A 21,205-nucleotide genomic window follows, 5' to 3' on the forward strand; every position below is an offset into this window, starting at 1 on the left:
TGATTGCCAGGCCCTCTGAATATCAGTTTACATAGGTCCATTGCTTAACATGTGTCCAACATTTAGTATATCCCTGGGCCATAATAGCAATAGTGATTATCTCAATTATGTCCTCAAAGATATAACAAACAAAACAAAACCAAATTGTATAGCTATCATAACATTACTTATATCTTACAGATGAGGTGAAAAAAAGGCAGAAACTTGGGAAAATTAAATAAATGCTGATATCACCGAGTAATCTTCAACCATTACCTCCAGAATAGCACTAAAACAAATAAAAGAAGATGAAAGAAAAAAAAATAATTGAATGTTAAAAACATTTTTGTTCTAAAAATAATAACTTGACCTTATACATACATTCAAAACTTCAGAATTCATCAGAAAAACATATTTGGGGATTTGTAAGGTTTTATAAAATTTGTCACTTGAAAATAAAAACAGAAAATGTATTTCCTGAGGCAGGAAGGTCTGTTTCTAAATTACTAGACTAATTGGTGATTTAAAGGGCAATGATAATAGATGATTACTTTTTTTTTAAATGCCCACATCCCAGATGAACAACAGCAGGCTACACAAAAAGCAGTTTATCACAAGCACATACCTCAGGCCCTTCTGTAGAGAAACTAAACTAAGAAAAATAGTTCTAGGCATTTATGAACACTACACTGAGGGAGCAATAGGTCTAGACTCCAAAACACACTAATATATACATGCATACATACATCATTTATCAGTGTTGTTTTTTTTTTTTTTTTGTCTCTTATTTGACTAACAGTAATGAATAAATATCTAAGTTATTATTTTTTTTAAATTTTAATAGTTTTTTAAATTATTTACTAAGCAGCTGCTTTGAATAGAATGAGCTCTGTACTTCATCATTGTCTCCGGAAACTCATCTTTCTGCAAGATGACATTAACTATGAAAATCAAACTTCCTCAGATTCCCTGCCTCCCTCTGGTTGTTGCTCATTCTTCCTTTTAAAGAGGTCTGTCAGTTACTCTTTACCCGGTTTACCCTGTCTGCTGAGACAGGTTTTTATAAGGATATGGCCATTAAATACACTACATATCTTGAAATCATAAATGAAAGTTGAGTGCAAGGTAAACACCAAAGGTAGATGAGCACTTATGAAAGGGACTCAGAAGCCCTCACACTACAGGTGCTAGTCTTCCCTGAACACTCCATATTCCTTCCTCTGATAAGAAACTTTGGAAGGTGGATATCAAGGAACTATTTCTAAGTTCATCTTCCACTTGGCTATACTCCTATGGACTTCATCATACCCTCACACTCACCTGATACTAAGTTCTCTTTCCTCCCTACACTTTCCCCACTATGGGTTAAAGGCCCAGAGATGGATAAGGTATGATTCAAATCTGCTTTGTCCCTTAAAACAAACAAACAAACAAACAAAAACAAACTTATTTTCAACCAGTAGTGTAAGTCAGAAAATCAGATGGGGTGCATCTGAGAGCACCTTCAACTTGTAGTGAGACAATTTGGTCTCCCAAGGTTGCCACCTTCTGGTTATGAAAACTTATAAAAATCATTTCACTTCCTTGCCCCTCAGTTGCCTTCAATCTCAAATGAACATGATGATGATACCTGTTCTGTCTCTCTTAGAAGGTTGTTGTGAAGTTCAAGTGAGATATAATGAATTCAGTCTTTTGTCAACCATAAAGCACCATATCAATGCAAGCTATCACTTGCTATATAACTGCTAAAAATTAATGCCTGATGAGGCTGAAGTGCTTTTCTCATAGCAGGAGTATGGATGCTTATGGAGTCTACATTAGCTCTTCCCTTACAGAACTCTTCATTCTAAGCTTAAATTCTCTTTTTTTGTTGAAATTCCTCATCTATTAATTTCCTCAACATATACTTAATTATGCTCATAAAGTATAACTGGAGAATGCCAGAGTTCCTAGGGACCTGAGGAATCATCTCTTCCCAATGCCAAATTTAGTAGGGGAAGAAAGTGAAATAGAAAGGAACACAACTTAATGGAAAGTCACACTATAATAAGTTGCATAGCTGAGACTTGAATTAAACCTAAGGCTCTTTCCACTACCTTACTTGCCTTGTAACTTCTTAATTGTTCCAGAGTTAAAGCCTCCCCTCAAGCTTAGCTGAAATATCAGTAAACTCATTTTAAATTAAACTGAAGAAAAACAATTTAATAATGTTATGTTCCTCCCTTAGAGCAAAAAATTGGGAAAGAGAAACATTAGGAAACATTAGTATGTGCATGCATTAATGGAAAACATACACATAGAATGGGGGCTATTCAATAGTCTAAGAGGAATTATGAACTATGTCCTGCATACGTTGGACATGAGGAAGAATTAAGCAAGAACTAGTGATTAGTCACACCTATCAAAGGAGTTTCTAGTAGAACAAATAAAAGAAAAATTGTATGTTGGAAGGGACATTACATATTGCTGATGGAGTTGTGAACTGATCCAACCATTCAGGAAACCAGATTGGAACTTTGTCCAAAGGACTGTAAAACAATCCCTTTGATCCAACAATACCACAGAAAAACATATATCCTAAAGACATGAAAAAAAATGGGAAAGGACCTATTTATACAAAAAATATTTATAGTAGTTCTTTTTGTGGTGGCTAAGAATTGGAAATCAAAGAGATGCCCATCAACTGAGGAATGACTAAACAAACTGTGATGTGTGATTATAACAGACTATTATTGTGCTAAAAGAAATGGCAACAGGATGATTTCAGAAAAACCTGGAAAGACTTACATGATAGTGATGCATAGTGAAGTAAATAGGAGAATATTATATATAGAAATAACAATACTGCTCAATGAATTGTGAATGACTTATCTATTCTCAGGAAAACAATTATCTAAAACAATCTCAAAGGACTAAAGATGAAGCATACTCTATATCTCCAGGGAAAGAAGTGATATGATTAAATACAGACCAAGGTATGCTATTTTTCATTTCTTTTTTCTTTTATTCCAGTTTTCTTTTACAAAATGACTAATATGGAAATGTTTTACATAATTACATATGTATAACATATCTTATTACTTATCATTTTGGAGAGGGGAGGGGAGAGAGGAATGAGGCAGGGAGGTCTAGAATTTGGAACTCAAAACTAAATAAAAATGTTTTTAAAATTAGAAAAACAAATTTTTTAATGGTTGGGCAGCTGTCTACTTTCTCCCCACGTGGTCTTCCACTTTCTTACTTTACTGTTTCGAATTGATGTTACAAGTTTGCCTATAAAAGTCCAATTTAACAAGTTATAGAGAGAATATTTGAAAATTCCCTCAAAGCCAAATATCTGTCATTTTTATTTACTTTCCCAGGTCATCAGTAGCATGGTTCTTGCCATTAAAGTAAGCTCCAAAAAGTTGACAACATAATTGAAAACTTAATACTAATCTAGTCAAAACATCTTATTTTTATAAGCAGAAGCCAAAACTGTCAGGGTTTATGCTTCTCCACAGTCATTTCTACATAAATGAATAAATTTGACTATTATAAAATGAAATATATTCCACTAGTTATCTGTCATTTTTACCTTATGTCCTATTTTATGTTAGGACCTTTTATATCATGTAACTACTAGAAAACCTAACTCCATATCAAAAGGCATGAGTAGAATTATAGAGCCTCAAATCAGGTATGTGGAGAGAATGAGGAATATATCCTCTGCAATGTTAAGGGCACATCAGGAAGACTATAGCTTAGGAATTTAGAATAGGACTTTGACCAACAGAAGGACATGCAAAGGCACATAATAGGGCAAGGGAATTAAAAACTATTCCATATGATAAATGTTAAAGAAACCAACATTAGCCTTGGGAAAAAGGTCTTTAAAGGGGTGTACATCAAATTGTGCTCTCAAATAATCAGTTTTTAAGCATATGAGGGATGATCATGCAGAAAAAGAAAGAAACTACTCTATAGATTCTACTGGGGCAAAGTGGAGGTGAATGCATCAAAGTTAAAGGAAAGAAGATTCTATTTCAGTGTAGAGAAGATCTCAGTAGTGTGCTGCCTTGGAAGAAAGGTTGTCATTATTGGTAAAATTTAAGAAAGAAAGACTGAATGCCTCTTAATTTGGCTCTCCGACTGGTCCAGAATGTTTTAAATTTAAACAAAATAGAGAGTCATGATGTTGTAAAAGTCCTCCATTCTTTGTCCTTGTCAGCCCTCATTCTAGAAACCACAGTTTAAAAGATTCATAAACTGAAGAGTGTTCAGAGGAGAGAAAGGATGATGGTAAAGGGTCTTGGGGTCTTGTCATATGAGGATCACTTGAACTGTGATATTTTTGGAGTCAGAGAGTCAGAGAGAAAGCAATAGATACTTTTGAGTATTTGTTATACATTAGAGGGATAATTTGTATTGTTTGGACCTAGGGGACCAGAACCACCAGCAGTGGGTGAGAGTTGTAAAGAGATCAATTTATTCTAGATTTAAGGGAAAATGCCCTAATGATTCCATTCATACAAAGAGGAATGAGCTGCTTCAAAATGTGATGAGTTGGCCTCCCTTGGCGGGCTTCAAGCAGAGACTAGATAATCACATAACAGGAGAGTATCATAGTGATGATTCCTTTGGTCTATGACTCTATGGAATAGATGGCCACTGGGATTGCTTTCAGCTCAAATTCTAGGTTTCTGAGACTTCAAGCAAAGATTCCTTCTAAAGCTAAAATTCTCTTTGGTTCCATGTTAACATGACCAGATTTGGAGTTGATACAGATTTGAAAGTTCATATAGTCTAAAACCAAGAGTATTGGAGACTTTATTTCCTTTTGGGGGGTGAGGATGAGGAAGGAAAGGCAATCAGGTCTACATGTTTTACAGCTAGTAAGTGTCAGAGGCTGGAGTTAAACTCAGACCCTTCCAATTCCAGGATCAGTACTCTAGTTCACTTTACCTCCTTCCTTTTCCTGTTCAAAGACTTTAAATAATCTGATACAGGTCACATATTTAGTGAGCAAAAGAGTTTGGATACAATTCTAGGCCTTCTGGTTTAATATACAGCACTCTTTCATTTAGGTTGTGCTAATAGTTCAAAATTAAGTATTCACTAACTACATATAAATCTCTGATCATTAAGATTATATGAGACAGAAGACAGCAATAAGATTTAATCTGTTTATAAAATTTATAAAATATGGGGACTGCAACAAGCCTAAGGTCTCTTCCTATTCTAAAATTATGATGTGTCACTTTCTTTTATAGAAGAGTAATGGTATCACATAAGGAGAAGCTATTGTTTTTTTTTTTTTTTAGTTATTTCAGTCATATCTGATTATTTATGACCCTATTAGGGATTTTCTTGATAAAAGTATTGAGATAGTTTGCCATTTCCTTCTCTAGCTCATTTTACAGAAGAGGAAACCAAGGCAAACATAATTATATAACTTGTCTAGAATCACACAGTAAATGTCTGAGGCTAGATCCTCCCTGATTCTAGGATTGGTACATTATTTATTGTATCACCTACCTGTCCAAAATAAGGAGATTTGAGTTCAAACATCACTTTTTATATACCTACTATCTACGTAATGATGGACAAATCAATATCCCAGAGTTTCATTTTCCTCATATTTAAAGGGAGACAGTTGGACTTAGAGGCCTTTGAATTCATTTATATCTTGAGTTCCATGATCCTCTGGTGCACTTGTTTTTTGTTTGTTTGTTTTTCTTAATAAATGAACTAATCAATTCTTAGCTTCCTTCAAGTTTCATCTCAGATCCTACTTCCCAAGGAACACCATTTTTCATCCTCCCCAGTTGTTATTCTTCTTTCATTCTTCAGATGAGCTTATATTTATTACTGTGTAAATGCAATATTTCCTCACCAGAGGTTAGCTCCTTGTTTGGGATATGTATTTTGCATCTCCAGAATATAGGACAGTGCACTGTACTTAGCAAATGCTTAAAAACACTTGATGGATCTTGTTTTGAAAGTGTGAACCCTTTTCCCTCTTTGGTCCCCCAAGCTAGTCCTTTGAGATAGGGAGAAATAAAAGTGGAGAATCCAGATGGCAATTAATAAGAAGTATAATCCTTTGATCATTGTCATAGGCTTTGCTTGTTTATGCTATTACTAATTTTATTTTTTCACTGCTTATATTTTAGATAGAAAAAAAAATTAGACCTGTACCACTAACTCCACAGGCTTTGTGACTAAGAGACTCTGAAAAAAACATTGCTTGGAAGTTGTTAATTTGTATCATGCTGATTTTATAATCCTTTCTGGGCTAGAGGTGAACCTTATTAAAGTATACAAATTTAAGTAAAAACTAGTAGTGCCAGATTGTGAGTAACCACTGCTATTAAGAGACTCTCTAAGAATTTTAACCACAATCCTAAAAAAAACAGAAATAGTGACTTAACAGAAAGAAAAGCAGTACTTCTCTACTCTGTGCTACACTTTCAAAGAAACATGATCTCGAAAGCCTTCCCTGATGGAATTAAAACCACTCTCTGAAGATAGAGAAATCACTGAGGAACACAATATTTGAAGATTGTGGAGAAAAGCACTGGATCCATAATGTACTCCGTTTTTCTGCTCAGGCTTTTACCAACAATAAAAACTGAGGGAAATCTCATGACAAGGAATCTGCAAAGCAGTAAACTTTGTCAGAGGCATGAAGAGTTACCATCTGGTGTCAGCCTGGATTTACAAGTAAACTCAGAAATGTTTTTAAAAGCTTGAAAATCACTATACAAATTCAGAGAAAATTTCCCACCCATCTTCCCCACTCCCAGCAACTACATAAATCTATAAAAGCATATAGTGAAATGTTCCTGTGAAGTATTAGGAAGAAATAACATGCCAAAGGCACCTCATAATTCTCACCTCCTCATCCCCTTCCTACTTGCTACCCACCCATACTAAAGAGGAAGCAAGCTTTTGGATGATTATCATTGAATTCAGAGTCAGAGAATGTGAAGTTTAATTCTGGCTTTATCATAGACTGCCTCTGAATTCCAAAGCAAATAATTTCTTCTCTGTGAGTTACATGATGTAAAGTAAAAAGGTTACATTTGATGACTTCTACAATTTCTCCCATCACCAAAATTATGATCACTTAAACAATAAGCTCAGCTTTTCCAATAGTAATTTAGCCCAAAGACTAATAAATGCATAGCAAGTTGTCATTTTTTTCTGGAATTTCCTGGGATTTTCAATAGTACCCTAAAAAATGTCTGATATATATCAGAAACAGTTTAATTTGAGTGTGAATAACACAATTGAAGAATAAGAACATTTAAATTCTCACCTATACTTTTCTGCCTTTCTTACTTATATGTATTCTGGATAAAAGTTTTTTGAGTAGAGAAGCTTTTCTTATATAGATTCTTCAGAGAAAGTTTCAATGCACAAAAGTGAATTTAACAGAGTATAGTGTTAGCTAAAAAATACTACACTTATTTCTTAAATTATCTAAATTTCTTCCTAAGGGATTCTCAGTAACACAACATCCGATATGTGACTTGTACATATGTACTCAAAGATTGTTACTTGATTTATTATTGATGGGAAGAGCAAGATAATACATGGGAATAATGATCTGTGTAAATGATCATTAGCCTGAAATTATAACATTATGAACTATACACACATATTTAAAACATTTGTAATCCAATTCAATGTTTCTAAAACTTTTTATTTATAACTTAATACTATACTTCTTTACAATAAAACATAGAATAATAATTAAAGTCTTAAAGAAACTTCAAATGAATTATAGAATTAAAATTTGGCAATTTCAGGCTTTGAAATGATCTTTTAATTATATATATATATAATTATATATATATAATATATATAATTATATATATAAACATATAAACAGAAGACTAAAGAATCTTATTAAAAGACTTACTATAATATAGTTAAATACTGAAAATAATATTATTAGAAATAGCAGTGGAATTAGAGTTGGGATTTAAGAGTTTGAGTTGGTTTTGAATATTAAGCTGTGATTTAACCTCACTAACCTCATCTATATACTAATTTTATAAAGGATTTGTAATTTTATTAGCAGAGGTTTGGTAATTGGATCCATCGATTTAGGTCATAACCAGTCTATCATCTAATAGGGGTAGAGCACAGATATGTATAGGGATGGGGAAGTAACAAAACAGCAATATTACATGGGAATGGGATGGGAATGGGTCTGGACATGGAAGGTAGAAAAAGAGATTGGACCTGTGATTTAATGAGTGTAAGAAACTCTCTCTAATGGTACAAGTTAACACCTTCTCCGCACATTAGTCTTAGAGATTTGCTGGGGCACCCAGAGGTCATGAGTATCATTTAACAATCATAACTCAAAAGAAGATAATTCTACAAAATTCTCTGAAGTGCATAAAAATTAAGTCTCTTGCCCAGAATAACACATCTAATTAAATGTAGGAGGTAGGATTTAAGTGCAACTTGCTCTCACTCTAAGTTTAGAATGATAATAGTATATGTACTAGTTTTTTCATAGGGGTGTTATTTGTAAAGATCTGAGGAAACATGACATAAATATTTATTATTATTATTCTGGGGTTGATTTGTTTATTTTAGGAAGACCACTGCCTATTTAAGACTCAGTCCTATATAGATGGCATATAATATATGTTAATGAATAAATGAGTTCTTTGAAAAAATATTAATTTATTTCTTGGACCATGTTCATTTTAATAAGAGAGATGTTCTCATCTTATTAGAACAAAAGAAAAACTTTCTACATAGAAAGTACTGTACCTTTGAACAGAGTCAATCCATGCAAGTTTCCTTTGATTTTAGTCACTTTCAGTTCCATCTGTCAGGGCCAACCTTCTACACATGCCGTTTTGAAAAGTGAAAGTAAGGATTCCACTTTACAGAGCTCACAGGCTGCCACTAAATGATCCCTAAAGTGATTAATACACAAGAAAATATACTTTATAGTTGTCCATGTGAATACAATTTTGAACAGATACTTTAAGGGATTTCAACGGCTTTCTAACTCTAACTGATGATATTTCTATGTTCTGCAGTTTATGAAGGGCAGCATTTCAATATTGGACATTGATTATGAATACAGAACACACTTTGTGTTTATGAACAAACTTGGAATAACCTCTATATCTGATCAAATGATATCACTTTTAAGCAAAGAATGGTTCAATAAAATTGTCTGCATATGATTTTGAATCTCCAATGGGCATTGGCATAACCTTCAGAAGCATACTGTAAAGAAACATTATTATAAGTAGATTTGTAAAATGGTATCTAATTTAGAAACTCTTTATCTTGCTAATGAAACAAGTACAAGAAATTTGCAATCTTAAAATGAATTGGATACATGTGTTGGAAATGGTGTTTTGAAGAAATGGAGTAGATATATTAGGAGTACAGATTTACAACCGAAAAATCTTGAAAGGTTTATAAGCCATGTATATTTGTAGATGAAAAAACTGAGAGATTAAGGTGACTTGCTTGAGGTGAAAAAGGTATGGTTTAGATCCAAACCCAAATTTTCTGACTCAATCCAACGCTCTTTCCACCATGCCAAATATTTGTTTTGACAATTTATTCATGAGTTTGCAGGGTTTTCACTTGTATCTAGAGTGATAAGGGATGTTTGTTTTTTTTTTTTTTAATTAATTACATGTCATTTTTTAAATATTTCAGATATCCCAAAAGTAAAAAAAAAAATTAACAATTAACAACATTCAATAATAGCAACAAAGTAAAGCACCAATTTCTGTTTCTGAAGAAAACATTCAATTGTCAAAATGAAGGATATTTCAAAACAGCTTTTAATCATTTTCCCAAATTAAACATATAATGCACATAGATACACACAAAGATATGTAATAATTTGTTTTGACTTACCTCATGGTGTACTAAAGATAAGAAAATGTTAGTTATAGTTCAAAATGATTATACAGTGTTGTATAAAACACAAACTGAATAAAATTTCAAACTTCTAACATAAAATATACTGTAACATCGTTAAACTTGGAACCATTGATTTTGACCTGCTTGCTACTAAAGGGTTGGGTAAGTATGTGAAAAAAATATTTTGTAATACGATCAAGAGAAAGAGAATCAAAACCAAGGGATGGTACCTGACCTTGTTGAGGTATACTTTTCTCCATTTTTTGTGCTCTCTTAGCTTCAAGGTCAAAGAATATCATGCATCAAGACAGGAAATATGCGGCATTTGACAAAATTGTCAGCATGTGTGAAATATATATAATGTTGATGGAACCCAAATGAATGCTAAGAGGCTTAATAAAAGTATTCCATTCAAAAATTTCTCTAGGCATCATCAGCATCCCTGAAAGTTAGTTTTGGACACACTGAATATATCCTTTATCTTTGAAGGTTTGTTTCCTGTCAAAATCCAGGGTAGGTATAAGTTAAGAAGACCATTTTTGTCCTAGTCTACAAAGTACTTGATCACACCAAATAACTTTAAACAATCTAGCATCTGACCTCACTGTTAATTTCTTGATGTTATATAAAAATTGGACCACTCTTTTAAGACACAAGAATGAGGAAAAATCACCTGGAACATTTCTTCCATATATATCAGACTGTGGAACTTTGACAGTTTCTTCTCCCCTAATACATCTATTTACTTTATCTTTTGATTCACTGATCATGTAATATTGCATATCATCTATAGTGACTTTATCTCTCTAATACCTAACAGTGTTCTTTATGTAAGAGGCACTTAATAAATGTATATTCAGTCTAAGTGTATACTCAAGTCAGAGTAATAAAGTTGAAAAGAAATAAAATATTGTAATTAAGCACAGCTTTAAAACTTCCATTAGTTAAATTTTATTTTAAATAAATTGTCAACTCAACAGAGGATAAAGTACTTGACTTGGTAACAGAAAATCCTGGATTTGGATCCCACCAATAATACGGACTTGCCAGGAGGAAGTCCACAGAATAGAAGGAAAGAATTCACAGGTGATGTGAATAGAGAGGCTTCCTATAAAAACTGAAATTTGAACTGGAGCTTAAAAGAAGCCAGGAATTTCAAGAGCATTCCTGGGCAAGGAAGACAGCCTTTGAAAAAGCACAGAAATAGAAGATGGAGTGTTGTGAGAGAGGAATAGCCAGCAAGCTAGTATCATGGCAGAGAAAAGTAAAATATGAGAAGTCTAGAAAGAATTGAAGAGATCATATTCAACATCCTATATTTCATTATCTGACATTTATAATATCATCTTCTTAAATACCATGGAAATAATTCCTATACCAAGTCTTGTATTCTGGTCTAGATTCTTCAGTTAATTATCTATGGCCTTAGGTAAATCACTTCCTCTAGTTGGCATGCTAAGGTCTTGTGTTTTGTTTTTTTTGTTTTGTTGTTGTTGTTGTTGTTGTTTGTTTTGTTTTGTTGTTGTTGTTGTTGTTGTTTTGGTAAGTGGGATTTCTAAAATGATCTTCACATTTCCTTCCAGATCTAAAATTCCATAATAATCTCTCAAAGAGCTGTTTTTCCTCTTTTCTGGGCTAAATACCAGCCCCCCCCCAAAAAAAAAGTGGGAAGAGATGTACCAAGTCACCCAATTTAAGCTGAATCAAAAGAGGCAGTAGCAGGGATTAATATAGCAAGCCTGGCTCAGGGTGATTATGAATATACCCTCTCTCCCCAGAGAACTTGCTTGTTCCCTTGATAAAGGGAAGGCCTATTTGACTATAACACAGAATGAAGTTATTTACCAACAATTTTTCTTCTATATGCTATCCTGCCAATTCAAGTCTCAAAGGTCCAATCGTTCACATAAACAGAACTTCCTTCCACTTTAAAAATAACCTTAAACTATTTTAAGTACAGTAATCATGGAATAGAATAGGGATATGGTAGTCAGGATTACAAAGGGAAGAAAGAGTAGGTCTTCTAGACCTACTATATAGGTCTAAAGACCTGGGTTTGCTTTTTACACTATTTATTAATCCAGTGAATACCATTAGCATTCCTGCTGACTGAGGAGTAAAAGCTGAAACTCTGGCTTGTATATTTAAGCGAGCAATTATCCAGCAAATGCTCAAATGTATCTGCCATTATCACATGGTCAAGGATACCCTAGATAAAAATATAGATAGAGTGCTGCATAGAAGTTGGAGTATGGGGCTGAAAATCAGAAAGACTTGGGTTTGAATTTCACCTAAGATTAATTAAGTTGTATGACCCAAAGTAAATTTTTGATCCTTAGTCAGTGATTACATATATATATGTGTGTGTGTGTGTGTGTGTGTGTGTGTATGTTTGTATATTTGTATATGTATATATACAAATACATATGTGTGTATATTTAAAGATAACTACCATCAGTACCCACTATGTTAAGTGCTAAAGACACAAAAAGACTGTCAGTGTTTTCAAGGAGCTCATAATCTAATGGAGGAAAAACAAATGAACAAATATGTACAAATAGATTATACACAGGATAGATAGGAAATTGTGAGCAGGGACACTAGAATTAGGAAAGACTTCCTACATAAGGTGGAATTTTAGGTGGGACTTAAAAGGAACCAGGGAAATATGTAGGCAGAAATGAAGTAGGAAAGCAATCCAAGGATGTGGGAAATCAGAGAAAAAATTCCCAGAGCCAAAATTTCATGGATGGCATTAAAGTATAAGAAGACTAGAAAGGTAGGAAGGGACCAGGATTTCAAGGGTATAGTTACCTCATTTGAAAAATGAATAACATCACCTTCTGCACAGAGTTGCAACAATGAATGAATGTGATAAATGTATTTGAAGCAACTTGCAAACTTTAAAATGCTGTATTTCCACCCTTTATTATCATTATTTTTGTAAGGAATTAGAAGCCTCATTCTACAAATACTATAGCATTTTCCAGTTTTTCCTAATCCCTTATGCCATTGTGAGTTTCTTTTTGAGCCATGTCCAAAACCTCCTTCCATCCTGTTACTTCCTTGCTCTTTGTGTCCCTATATTCTTCCCAGTCTTGCCCCTATTTGTGTCATATCTCCTATACTGGAGGGAAAATAATCATAGGTTGGAAAGGAGCAAAATGATTATAGAATCTAATACTTGTCTAACAGAAATATTCTCTACTACATTCCAATAAATAGCTATCCATCCATCAGTGATGGATAATTCACAACCTACTGTGGTGGTCCATTCACTTTTTGACATTACTAATTGTTAGGCAGTTTTTTCTTAGACTGAACTTCTCCTTAAATCTTCTCTTCTTCCTATACAAACTTTAATATTTAGCCTTAAATTTGCCTTTCTATAATTTCTATCTGTTTTTCACCAGCAAAAAGTCAAGGAGTTTGTCAGGATATTTCTTGAGAAACCAGGAGATTTTGAAGCTTAGTTGATTATAACACTTAAACGATTTTATAAGTATTTTTACATAAAGTATTTTATGTAACCTTCATAGAAATCCAGTGAAATGGGAAAGTAGAAATCCAGTGAAATGGGAAAGTAATGCCAGCATCCCATAGTAGAATGGTCTATCTCAAGATGGGGTAAGCCTCCTTTTGGGCCTTCAAGCAGAGGTTCAATAAACAGTTGTCAGGTGTGCTACACTGAGGATTTCTTGCATATATGAATTGGACTAGAAGTCTACTATAGTCCTTTCTTCATCTCAAATTCTCTGATTCAATGATTATCATTTCAGGAAATTCAAGTAATTGTCCAAGTTCCCACAGCTTGAAAACCTAAGACTTTACTGAAAATGTTCTGACTCCAAATCCAATGTTCTTTCTATTCAATATGCTACATTATGATTAATTTTGAAACTTACAAAAGAAAATTAGCTGATTTTTTTTTACTTTGGCCACAAATTCACCAGTTGACCTTTTGAAGGTCTTATTGTGATATTATATGATAGTTTTGGAATATTTAGGACTTACATTGGTTCAAAACTTAGAAGGAAATCACTAGAAATTATGTATCCTTGATTCTCTTATATAGTTCTTTTTTTTTTTTTTTCTTTTATTAGAATATAAGCTGATTGAATGGTCTGTCTTAATTTTCTATCTGTATGTCCAACTCTTAGGATAGTGATTGTCATATATGAAATGATTAATAATTATTTATATTCATTCATTAAATGTTTTTAGCAGGACTCATTAATAGACTATATGGCTTATAACACATAATCTATACAACCTTGTGAAATTCAGAGTTTTGAATGTATCTATTATTATCTAGTTTTAAGCCCAGAACCCATTGGGTTCTAGGTCAGCCAACAAGGGAACCCACCTATTCTGCCAAGGAGTCCTATAGTTAGATGATATGTGCCTCACCATTTATTTTAACAAGTAAAGTGCCAGATTTTGTAGAAACTGGTTGTTGCTTAGCAACCTGCCCACACTATGTTTCAGACTTGCTACCTTAAATATCCCTCTGCAGCAGGAGATTTTTCAAAAGTTTCATTATGGATTTTCAGAATGTATTTCCTAAGGTTGCTAAATGACAACACAGCTGCTGGTGGGCGCTTCATGCCATTACCCACTGGCACCTTGACTTCAGGGTTATTCGATATCATAATGATGAGGGCACTCCAAGACGTATCCTTTAGGATGACCCCTTAAAATGAAAGAATTTTGCACGCACAAATGAGTTAGGAGGGGAGTAAGTGAGCACACATGGGGCCATAACAAGCTAAAGGAAATATTTGTTTTGGGATGAGGTGTAGAATAAGAAAATATGCAAAAGAGAGTGGGAGTATAAAGAATAAATATGTGAACATATAAGAATATCTCTCTAAATTTGTATCATCTTAGCATGGGGTTTTAGAGTAGGAAGGGGTTTCAGAGATCATCTATTCCAAAATCCTCATTCTTGAAGATGAAAAAATTTAGACCTCTATAGGTAAAATGACTTGTCTAGGGACATATTGATTATGTCAGAGCTAGGATTTGAATCAAGGTCCTCTGACAACAAAGCTAGTACTCATTCTGATACAATATGCTGCCTCCCATCACATCTTTATGTGAAACAGTATGAGCAGGTTGTAAATGTCATTCAAATGTTTGGTCCATTGAATACTGCAGAGATTTCTGGAAAAGTAAGAGTGTGCACGGCATTACACAGTGATATAAATGCAAACCATAGAGGATAGAATTTGAATGTGTTCAGGTTTAAACTATAGACTGCTCCCTATGCCAGTATAATCATCTACATACAACTAACTCCAAACAGTCACATTTCCATTGGCAAGAAACATTCTGTGTTGGGTTGGTGCATTATTACATTTTTGCTGCCTCCTATTAACTCTCATCCCACTGATTCATGACACACTCTGGGATTAATCTGAAGCTGTGTCAGTGGGCTGGAGAAGAAGTTAGGGCTGATGCAAGAACTACTCAAGGAACAATTGAAATCACCATAAAAATTCACTGAGAACTCCTGGGAGAGGCAATACTCCCAAATAGAAAATAGACTTAGTTGGAAGGTGCTTCCGTTTTTTAAAACGAAATTATGTCATTATACTCAGATACTCAGTGAAGGTATGGTACTTTTGTTTATCACTCCTAAGACATTTAAAGATTGACATAAGATTAAAAGGCAAATAGTTATCATTTAACCCTTTGGTTAAATTGGGTAAAATTATCTTTAAAAGCAGTGTGGAAGAATCAGACTTTGAGTGAAACAGATTTGCCTCTAAGTCTTAGCTATATATAATATAATGGTTTAGTGATCCTCGCCAACTCTCTGAGACCATAAAATGCAATGGTACAAACTATCTCATCCAAGAATTCCCTTCCACAATGAAATCACAGGTGTGAGCCTTATTACTATCTAAAATCACCTCGAAGTAATTAATTTCCTGTAGAAAAAAGTGGTGTTTCTCATAGTTACCCTTGAAAGATAAGAAAGGAGGGTCTGCTTTCACCGTGCAATGGGACTGAGGATGAAGCACACTATTACTTAAGTTGATCTATATTATAATGTCAGTAGGTTTTATTAAGCTGTTTTAAGTGTAGGATATATCACAGCAATGTACAAGGCAATTTAGAACAATTACAGACTCATTCAAGTGAAAGAGAATACCAAAGCAAGGCAAACAGTAGTCACAGTCAGCTCAAAGATCTCCTTTGTAGATTTTAAGGCTTCTATTTCCCACTAGAAACAGATGACAAAGCATCCAGGTGCAGTCACACAAATATTCTTTACTCTGCTACAAAAGGTGCTCTTCAGAAGATAGTTTAAAGTCCATTAACATATTTAATAATCATTTGTCTGGCTTTTAAGCAAAGCTATAAAATTTGCCACATCTCTGAAAGAAACAGTATAAACTAATGGAAAGAGGTTGAGGAAGAAAGAGAATAATCATTTACGTAGTCCCTATCATGTTCTACACACCATTATAATCATTTAAAAATATAAAAAACTATCTCATTTATTCCTCAAAATGTGAAGGAGGTGATATTATCCCCATTTTACAGTTGAGAAAACTAAGGCAAATAGAAGTTAAATAACTTGTCCACACATAGCTAGGGAGTAACTGAGATTGAATGTGAACTTGGGTCTTTCTGACACCAGATTCAGTTATCTATCCACTGAGTCACTACCTTCCTTCTTGGATTTGAAATCAAGACTTTCATTGAAATACTAACTTACTGTTACTAGTATTGGACAAATCGTTTGGCCTTTCTAGGTCTCATTTCTTCATTTTAAAATGAAGGAGTTGTGGACTTAATGACTTCTATAGTCCCTTCCAACTCTAAATCTAATCATAATTTTCTCATTTAATCCTTAATTAAGTGGCATACAGGCACATACATGTATATGTGTAAGTATGTATGTATGTGTGTGTTGTGTATTTACAAATATTTTACATATGAAGAAAGCAAGTCTGAGCAAGGTTAAGTAAGTCACCCAGGATCACATGGCTGCTAATTATGGGTGGCAATATTTAAACCTACGTCTTCCTCTTCAAGCACACTAATCACCACACAGTCCTTATTTACTAACCCCTTTGCACTTATACACAAAAATAACAGTGAAAGTACTTTTTCTGAAGTGTTTTTAATTGGAAATAGTTCACATTATAAAAAATATCCTAAGAAAACAAGTATTATTTAGTAGTGCAACTCCTTGATTAACCATATTTTTTCCTCTATCGTATTTAGATATTCTGATTTTATGACTAAAGAAAATGAAAACAATAAAATAATCATTAAAGAACTAGAAAAAAAAGCACTTCACTATATCTTTTGGACTTAGAATGCTTTTTTAACTTAATTTTTTTAGCAATTGATAAGACTGTCGTTATTCAAAGTTGTGATGGAAATTTTTCAGTAATTAAAGGAAATTCATGTTGTGTTTACTACAATATGCTTTCTAAGGCAGGAAGAATAACTTTAAAATAGGAAGGAGTTAGATCTGAGTTCTAGTCTGAGGTTACCATTAATTAGTTAATTCCTGGGAAATAAGGATACTAAGAGAAAAATGGAATAGCTCCTACCCTTAAAGAGTTTACATTCCAAGACTAATATTTGTACTCTTTGCTTCATGGGTTTATTATGAAGAAAGAACAGTGTATTCCTTCAAGCAAAATAGAAATGCTAATATTTGTTGTGAAGAAACAGAACTAAGGTCAGAGTATATTGGCTGAGGTTCAGAACTCCTGTTAAGCATTCTAATTTAGTCCTTCATTCTGAATCATCAAATGCTAGTTGTTACCATCTCTTTAAAAACAACAATATTTTTCCTTCAAGACTTTGTGTCTTAATCAATTATGGATTCTTTATTTATGGTTACAAATGATGAGAATTCCCTCAGATTTCATTTTTTAAAACTAAATTCATCACCCCAAATTATATTCCTGTGTATCACTACAAGGTTAGTCTTATATTGTTGAATAAAAAAATAAAAATGAGATTCTATTTCTCAGCAAAAGGAGTTTAGATTTATAATTTCTTAGACTAGAACTATGGGTGTTAAGTCTACTCCACTTATTTTATTGATTAGAAAACAGGTCCAGAGAGTTTAAGAAATTTGACAAAGCCTCAAAGCTGTCATTTGAACCCAATCAAATCCAGTAATTTTCCCATCATTCTTTTCCCCATCATTAAGGGATATTACATCTTCTCAACTGCTATAACTTATAGCCATGACACCAATTCCTTCAATATAGCCATTATTATTTTTGTTATATTTTGTTTTGAAAAGGCATGTTTTTTTCAGAGTAGCATAAGGACTCAAATGGACTTAAACCTGCTAAATATATTACAACCTATTTCCCACTAACCACAAAAGGACACATAAGTTACTGAACATAAATAATGGCATTAAAATATTGCCAATTTCCTGGTAAAATGGGTAAAGCCCAATTTTTATAGACACAGTCTCATTACTGTCACATTCTGACATCCTTTTGAAAGGCTTAAATAAAAGATATAGTCCTATAACTTTCTTTTAACATTGTTTCCTAACCTCAGCCATCTGAAATTTTAAAAAGCCATGGTAATGGACTTACATAGAAATCATTTCCACAAATGTTAGAGGAAGTCTTTATGGAACCCATTAGCAATGATGGAGGATTTGAATAATAATTCACATATCTGGGATCTGACTATTCCACTTTCCACTTTACTGATAAGCTTGAAATTGTAAGCTGTGTCCTACTAATTAAATCAACACACATAAATATGCTTACAACATGTGTTTTAGAAGTCTGATTAAATTGTTTTCACAATTCGTTTGGTATACAAGCTTTTCTTCATATATCATGAATGCCAGTAACTTCATTTTCTCCACTGAAAAATGGGACTACTATTATCAGTGGTTCTAAGACACAGCTGGTAAATTAAGACTGATTACTGTCTGCTCCAACTACTTCAGAGAAGAACACACTAATCTACCTGACACTTCTGTTCACATTATTCAAAAGTTGGAATGAAGTTGCCTCTCTAAGAGAGCTGATGGATAGAAGAAAATATCTCCTTCCTTTTGATTAAGAAAAGCCTCAGAACAGCAATTAAGAATGACCAATGGATAGCTTTCAGGGCTTTTATTCTGAGATTAAGTCATTTTCAGAAAATGATAGAATTTTAGAGTTGGAGGGAACCTTAGAGATTAAATAACGCACTACCCTATTTATAAAGTAATCCCTTTTATAGTATTGCTGGTTGGAAGTTTGCCAGTCTGGGTCTGAACCCTGCCAGGGACAGGGACTGCCTAAGCAAGATTGTTCAAATTTTAGCTATTGTAAAAGTTGCTCCTATGTTGAGCTGAAATGTACCTTAATAAAATCACAGAATATTATAGCCAAGTTCTAGTCCAATCTCCAAGTTTTTCACATGAGAAAACTGAGGCTTAGAGAAGCTATAATTTATACCACCACTTAGTAGCTGATTTGGGTTAGAAGTCATGTTCAAACTCTAAATTCAATTATTTCTTTTCACTTTATTGTACTGTATGACCTCCACTAATTTGTGCAGAACAGACATAAATTCTATCATGAAGTAGAATACAGTATCTCAGAACTGAAAAGAACATGGGAAATCATTTGGTCTAAAATATTTCTGAGCAAGAATCCATGCACAATATCCACAAGAAGTGATCAATTTTCTTCCACTTGAAGACTTTCTGGTGAGAGTAATCTATAAAAATGAAACAAGTCCTAAACATCTGGTTGAAGAAAGTCCACTTACCAAGAACCATTCCACTAATTATTAGGAACTTTTTCTTTACATTAGGCTTAAATATTGTTTTTGCAAGGGGGTTACATCTTTCACTCATTACTATAGTCTCCTAAGGATCAAGCAAATAAAAAAGTACACACACATACAACTACATATGTATATATATATATATGTATATATATATATATATATATATATATATATATATATACACATACATATATACACTTTACATATATGTGTGTTTGTATATCCACCCTTTGAATATTTGAACACAGATTTCATATGTTCCTTTAATCTTCTCTTCTTCAAACCTAAAAATTTCTAGTATCTTCAATTGATCCTCAAATGCAAAGCTATCAAGGAACTTCACCACCCTAGTCATCTTTCTCTGAATACTTTACAGTTTATCAAATGAGATGATAATTATAAAAGGTCTTAGCATAAAACCTGGACCATAATTGATGTGATATAAGTGCTTATTTCCTACCCTTCCTTTCATCTTATCAATATCCTTCCTAGAATGTAAAGGCTGCAATTGTATAGAATATTCTTAATACAGTCTGGCCACAACAAAGTTCAGAAGGATATTATACTGTCTGAAATTAATCTAAATTCATGTTAACTTCTTTCACTGCCATATCATAATACTGATTCATATTTAGCTTCAAGTCCTCTGAAACTCCCACACTTCTCTTGCAATTTTGCAGATGACTTTAGAACACTACTGTAAGATTTTATATTTATCACTATCATAATTCATCTTATTAGATTTTTTTAGCAGGACACTTTAGCCTGCTAAGGTCCTTGGATACTGATTCTATAGTCAAACATATTAATTATCCCTCCTTGCTTGGAATCATATACATATTTAATTATCAGACTTGGAAATAAAGATTATTTCATTTTTTGTATTTGTATTCTCAAAATCTCACTTGCAATGGGGGCTTAATAAATGCTTGTTGATTAATTGATTGCTATCTATACTTTTATTTAAATCATCGAGAAAAATATTTAACTAAACAGGTCAAAAAAAACCTCACTCATTTTTAAACTTTTCAACTAGAGACTATATATTTTCTAAGGAGACATTGAGTCATTCAAGTCCAGTCATTCAGTCTGTTTAAAATCCATCAAACTGTGTACTACCCAGCCCACATCTTTGTCTTTCCTAAAACAATACACGAGGGATTTTATCAAATGCTCTGCTAAAAATCTTGGTACATTAAATCTACAGCATTCCTGATCTATTGATAGTTCATTAACTGTCAGAAAATGACAGGAAGTTAGATGTGTATCATCCCTGCTCACTATTTCTTTTGCTTTCTACAGGATTATAGTTCACAGCATCCATTCTCTTTCCATTAAAAAATGACAATGGTTGACCTTTTCCCTCTTATCTTCATTCAATATCTCATCTCTGTGCCTTTGCACTGGGTCATCCCTAATTCACTTCTGCCTCATCAACTTCCTTCCTCCAAGATGAATCTCACTTACTGACTTCTATCTGAAGCCTTTCCCTTATCACTCAACTGCTAGTACTTACTCTCTCTTTCAAAATTCCTTA

The 21,205-nt window shown here is 33.3% G+C and overlaps 1 protein-coding gene across 6 annotated transcripts in view; it reads right to left on the reverse strand.

Moving 5' to 3' along the window:
• The window catches only part of DLGAP2 (DLG associated protein 2), a 1,171,101-nt gene that overhangs the window by 663,196 nt on the left and 486,700 nt on the right, over positions 1 to 21,205 (reverse strand). Inside the window, exon 1 of one of the 6 annotated variants that reach the window (XM_074287977.1) lies at positions 8,758 to 19,791. The exons of the other annotated variants lie outside the window; for them this stretch is intronic. Within the exon in view, the coding sequence (XP_074144078.1) occupies positions 8,758 to 8,815 (58 nt within the window). The 5' untranslated portion in view covers positions 8,816 to 19,791. Of the gene's footprint in view, positions 1 to 8,757; positions 19,792 to 21,205 lie in introns of those variants that run through there. 6 annotated transcript variants of the gene reach the window in all.

This window comes from Sminthopsis crassicaudata, chromosome 2 (assembly GCF_048593235.1).
Source record: "Sminthopsis crassicaudata isolate SCR6 chromosome 2, ASM4859323v1, whole genome shotgun sequence".
Lineage (NCBI taxonomy): Eukaryota > Metazoa > Chordata > Mammalia > Dasyuromorphia > Dasyuridae > Sminthopsis > Sminthopsis crassicaudata.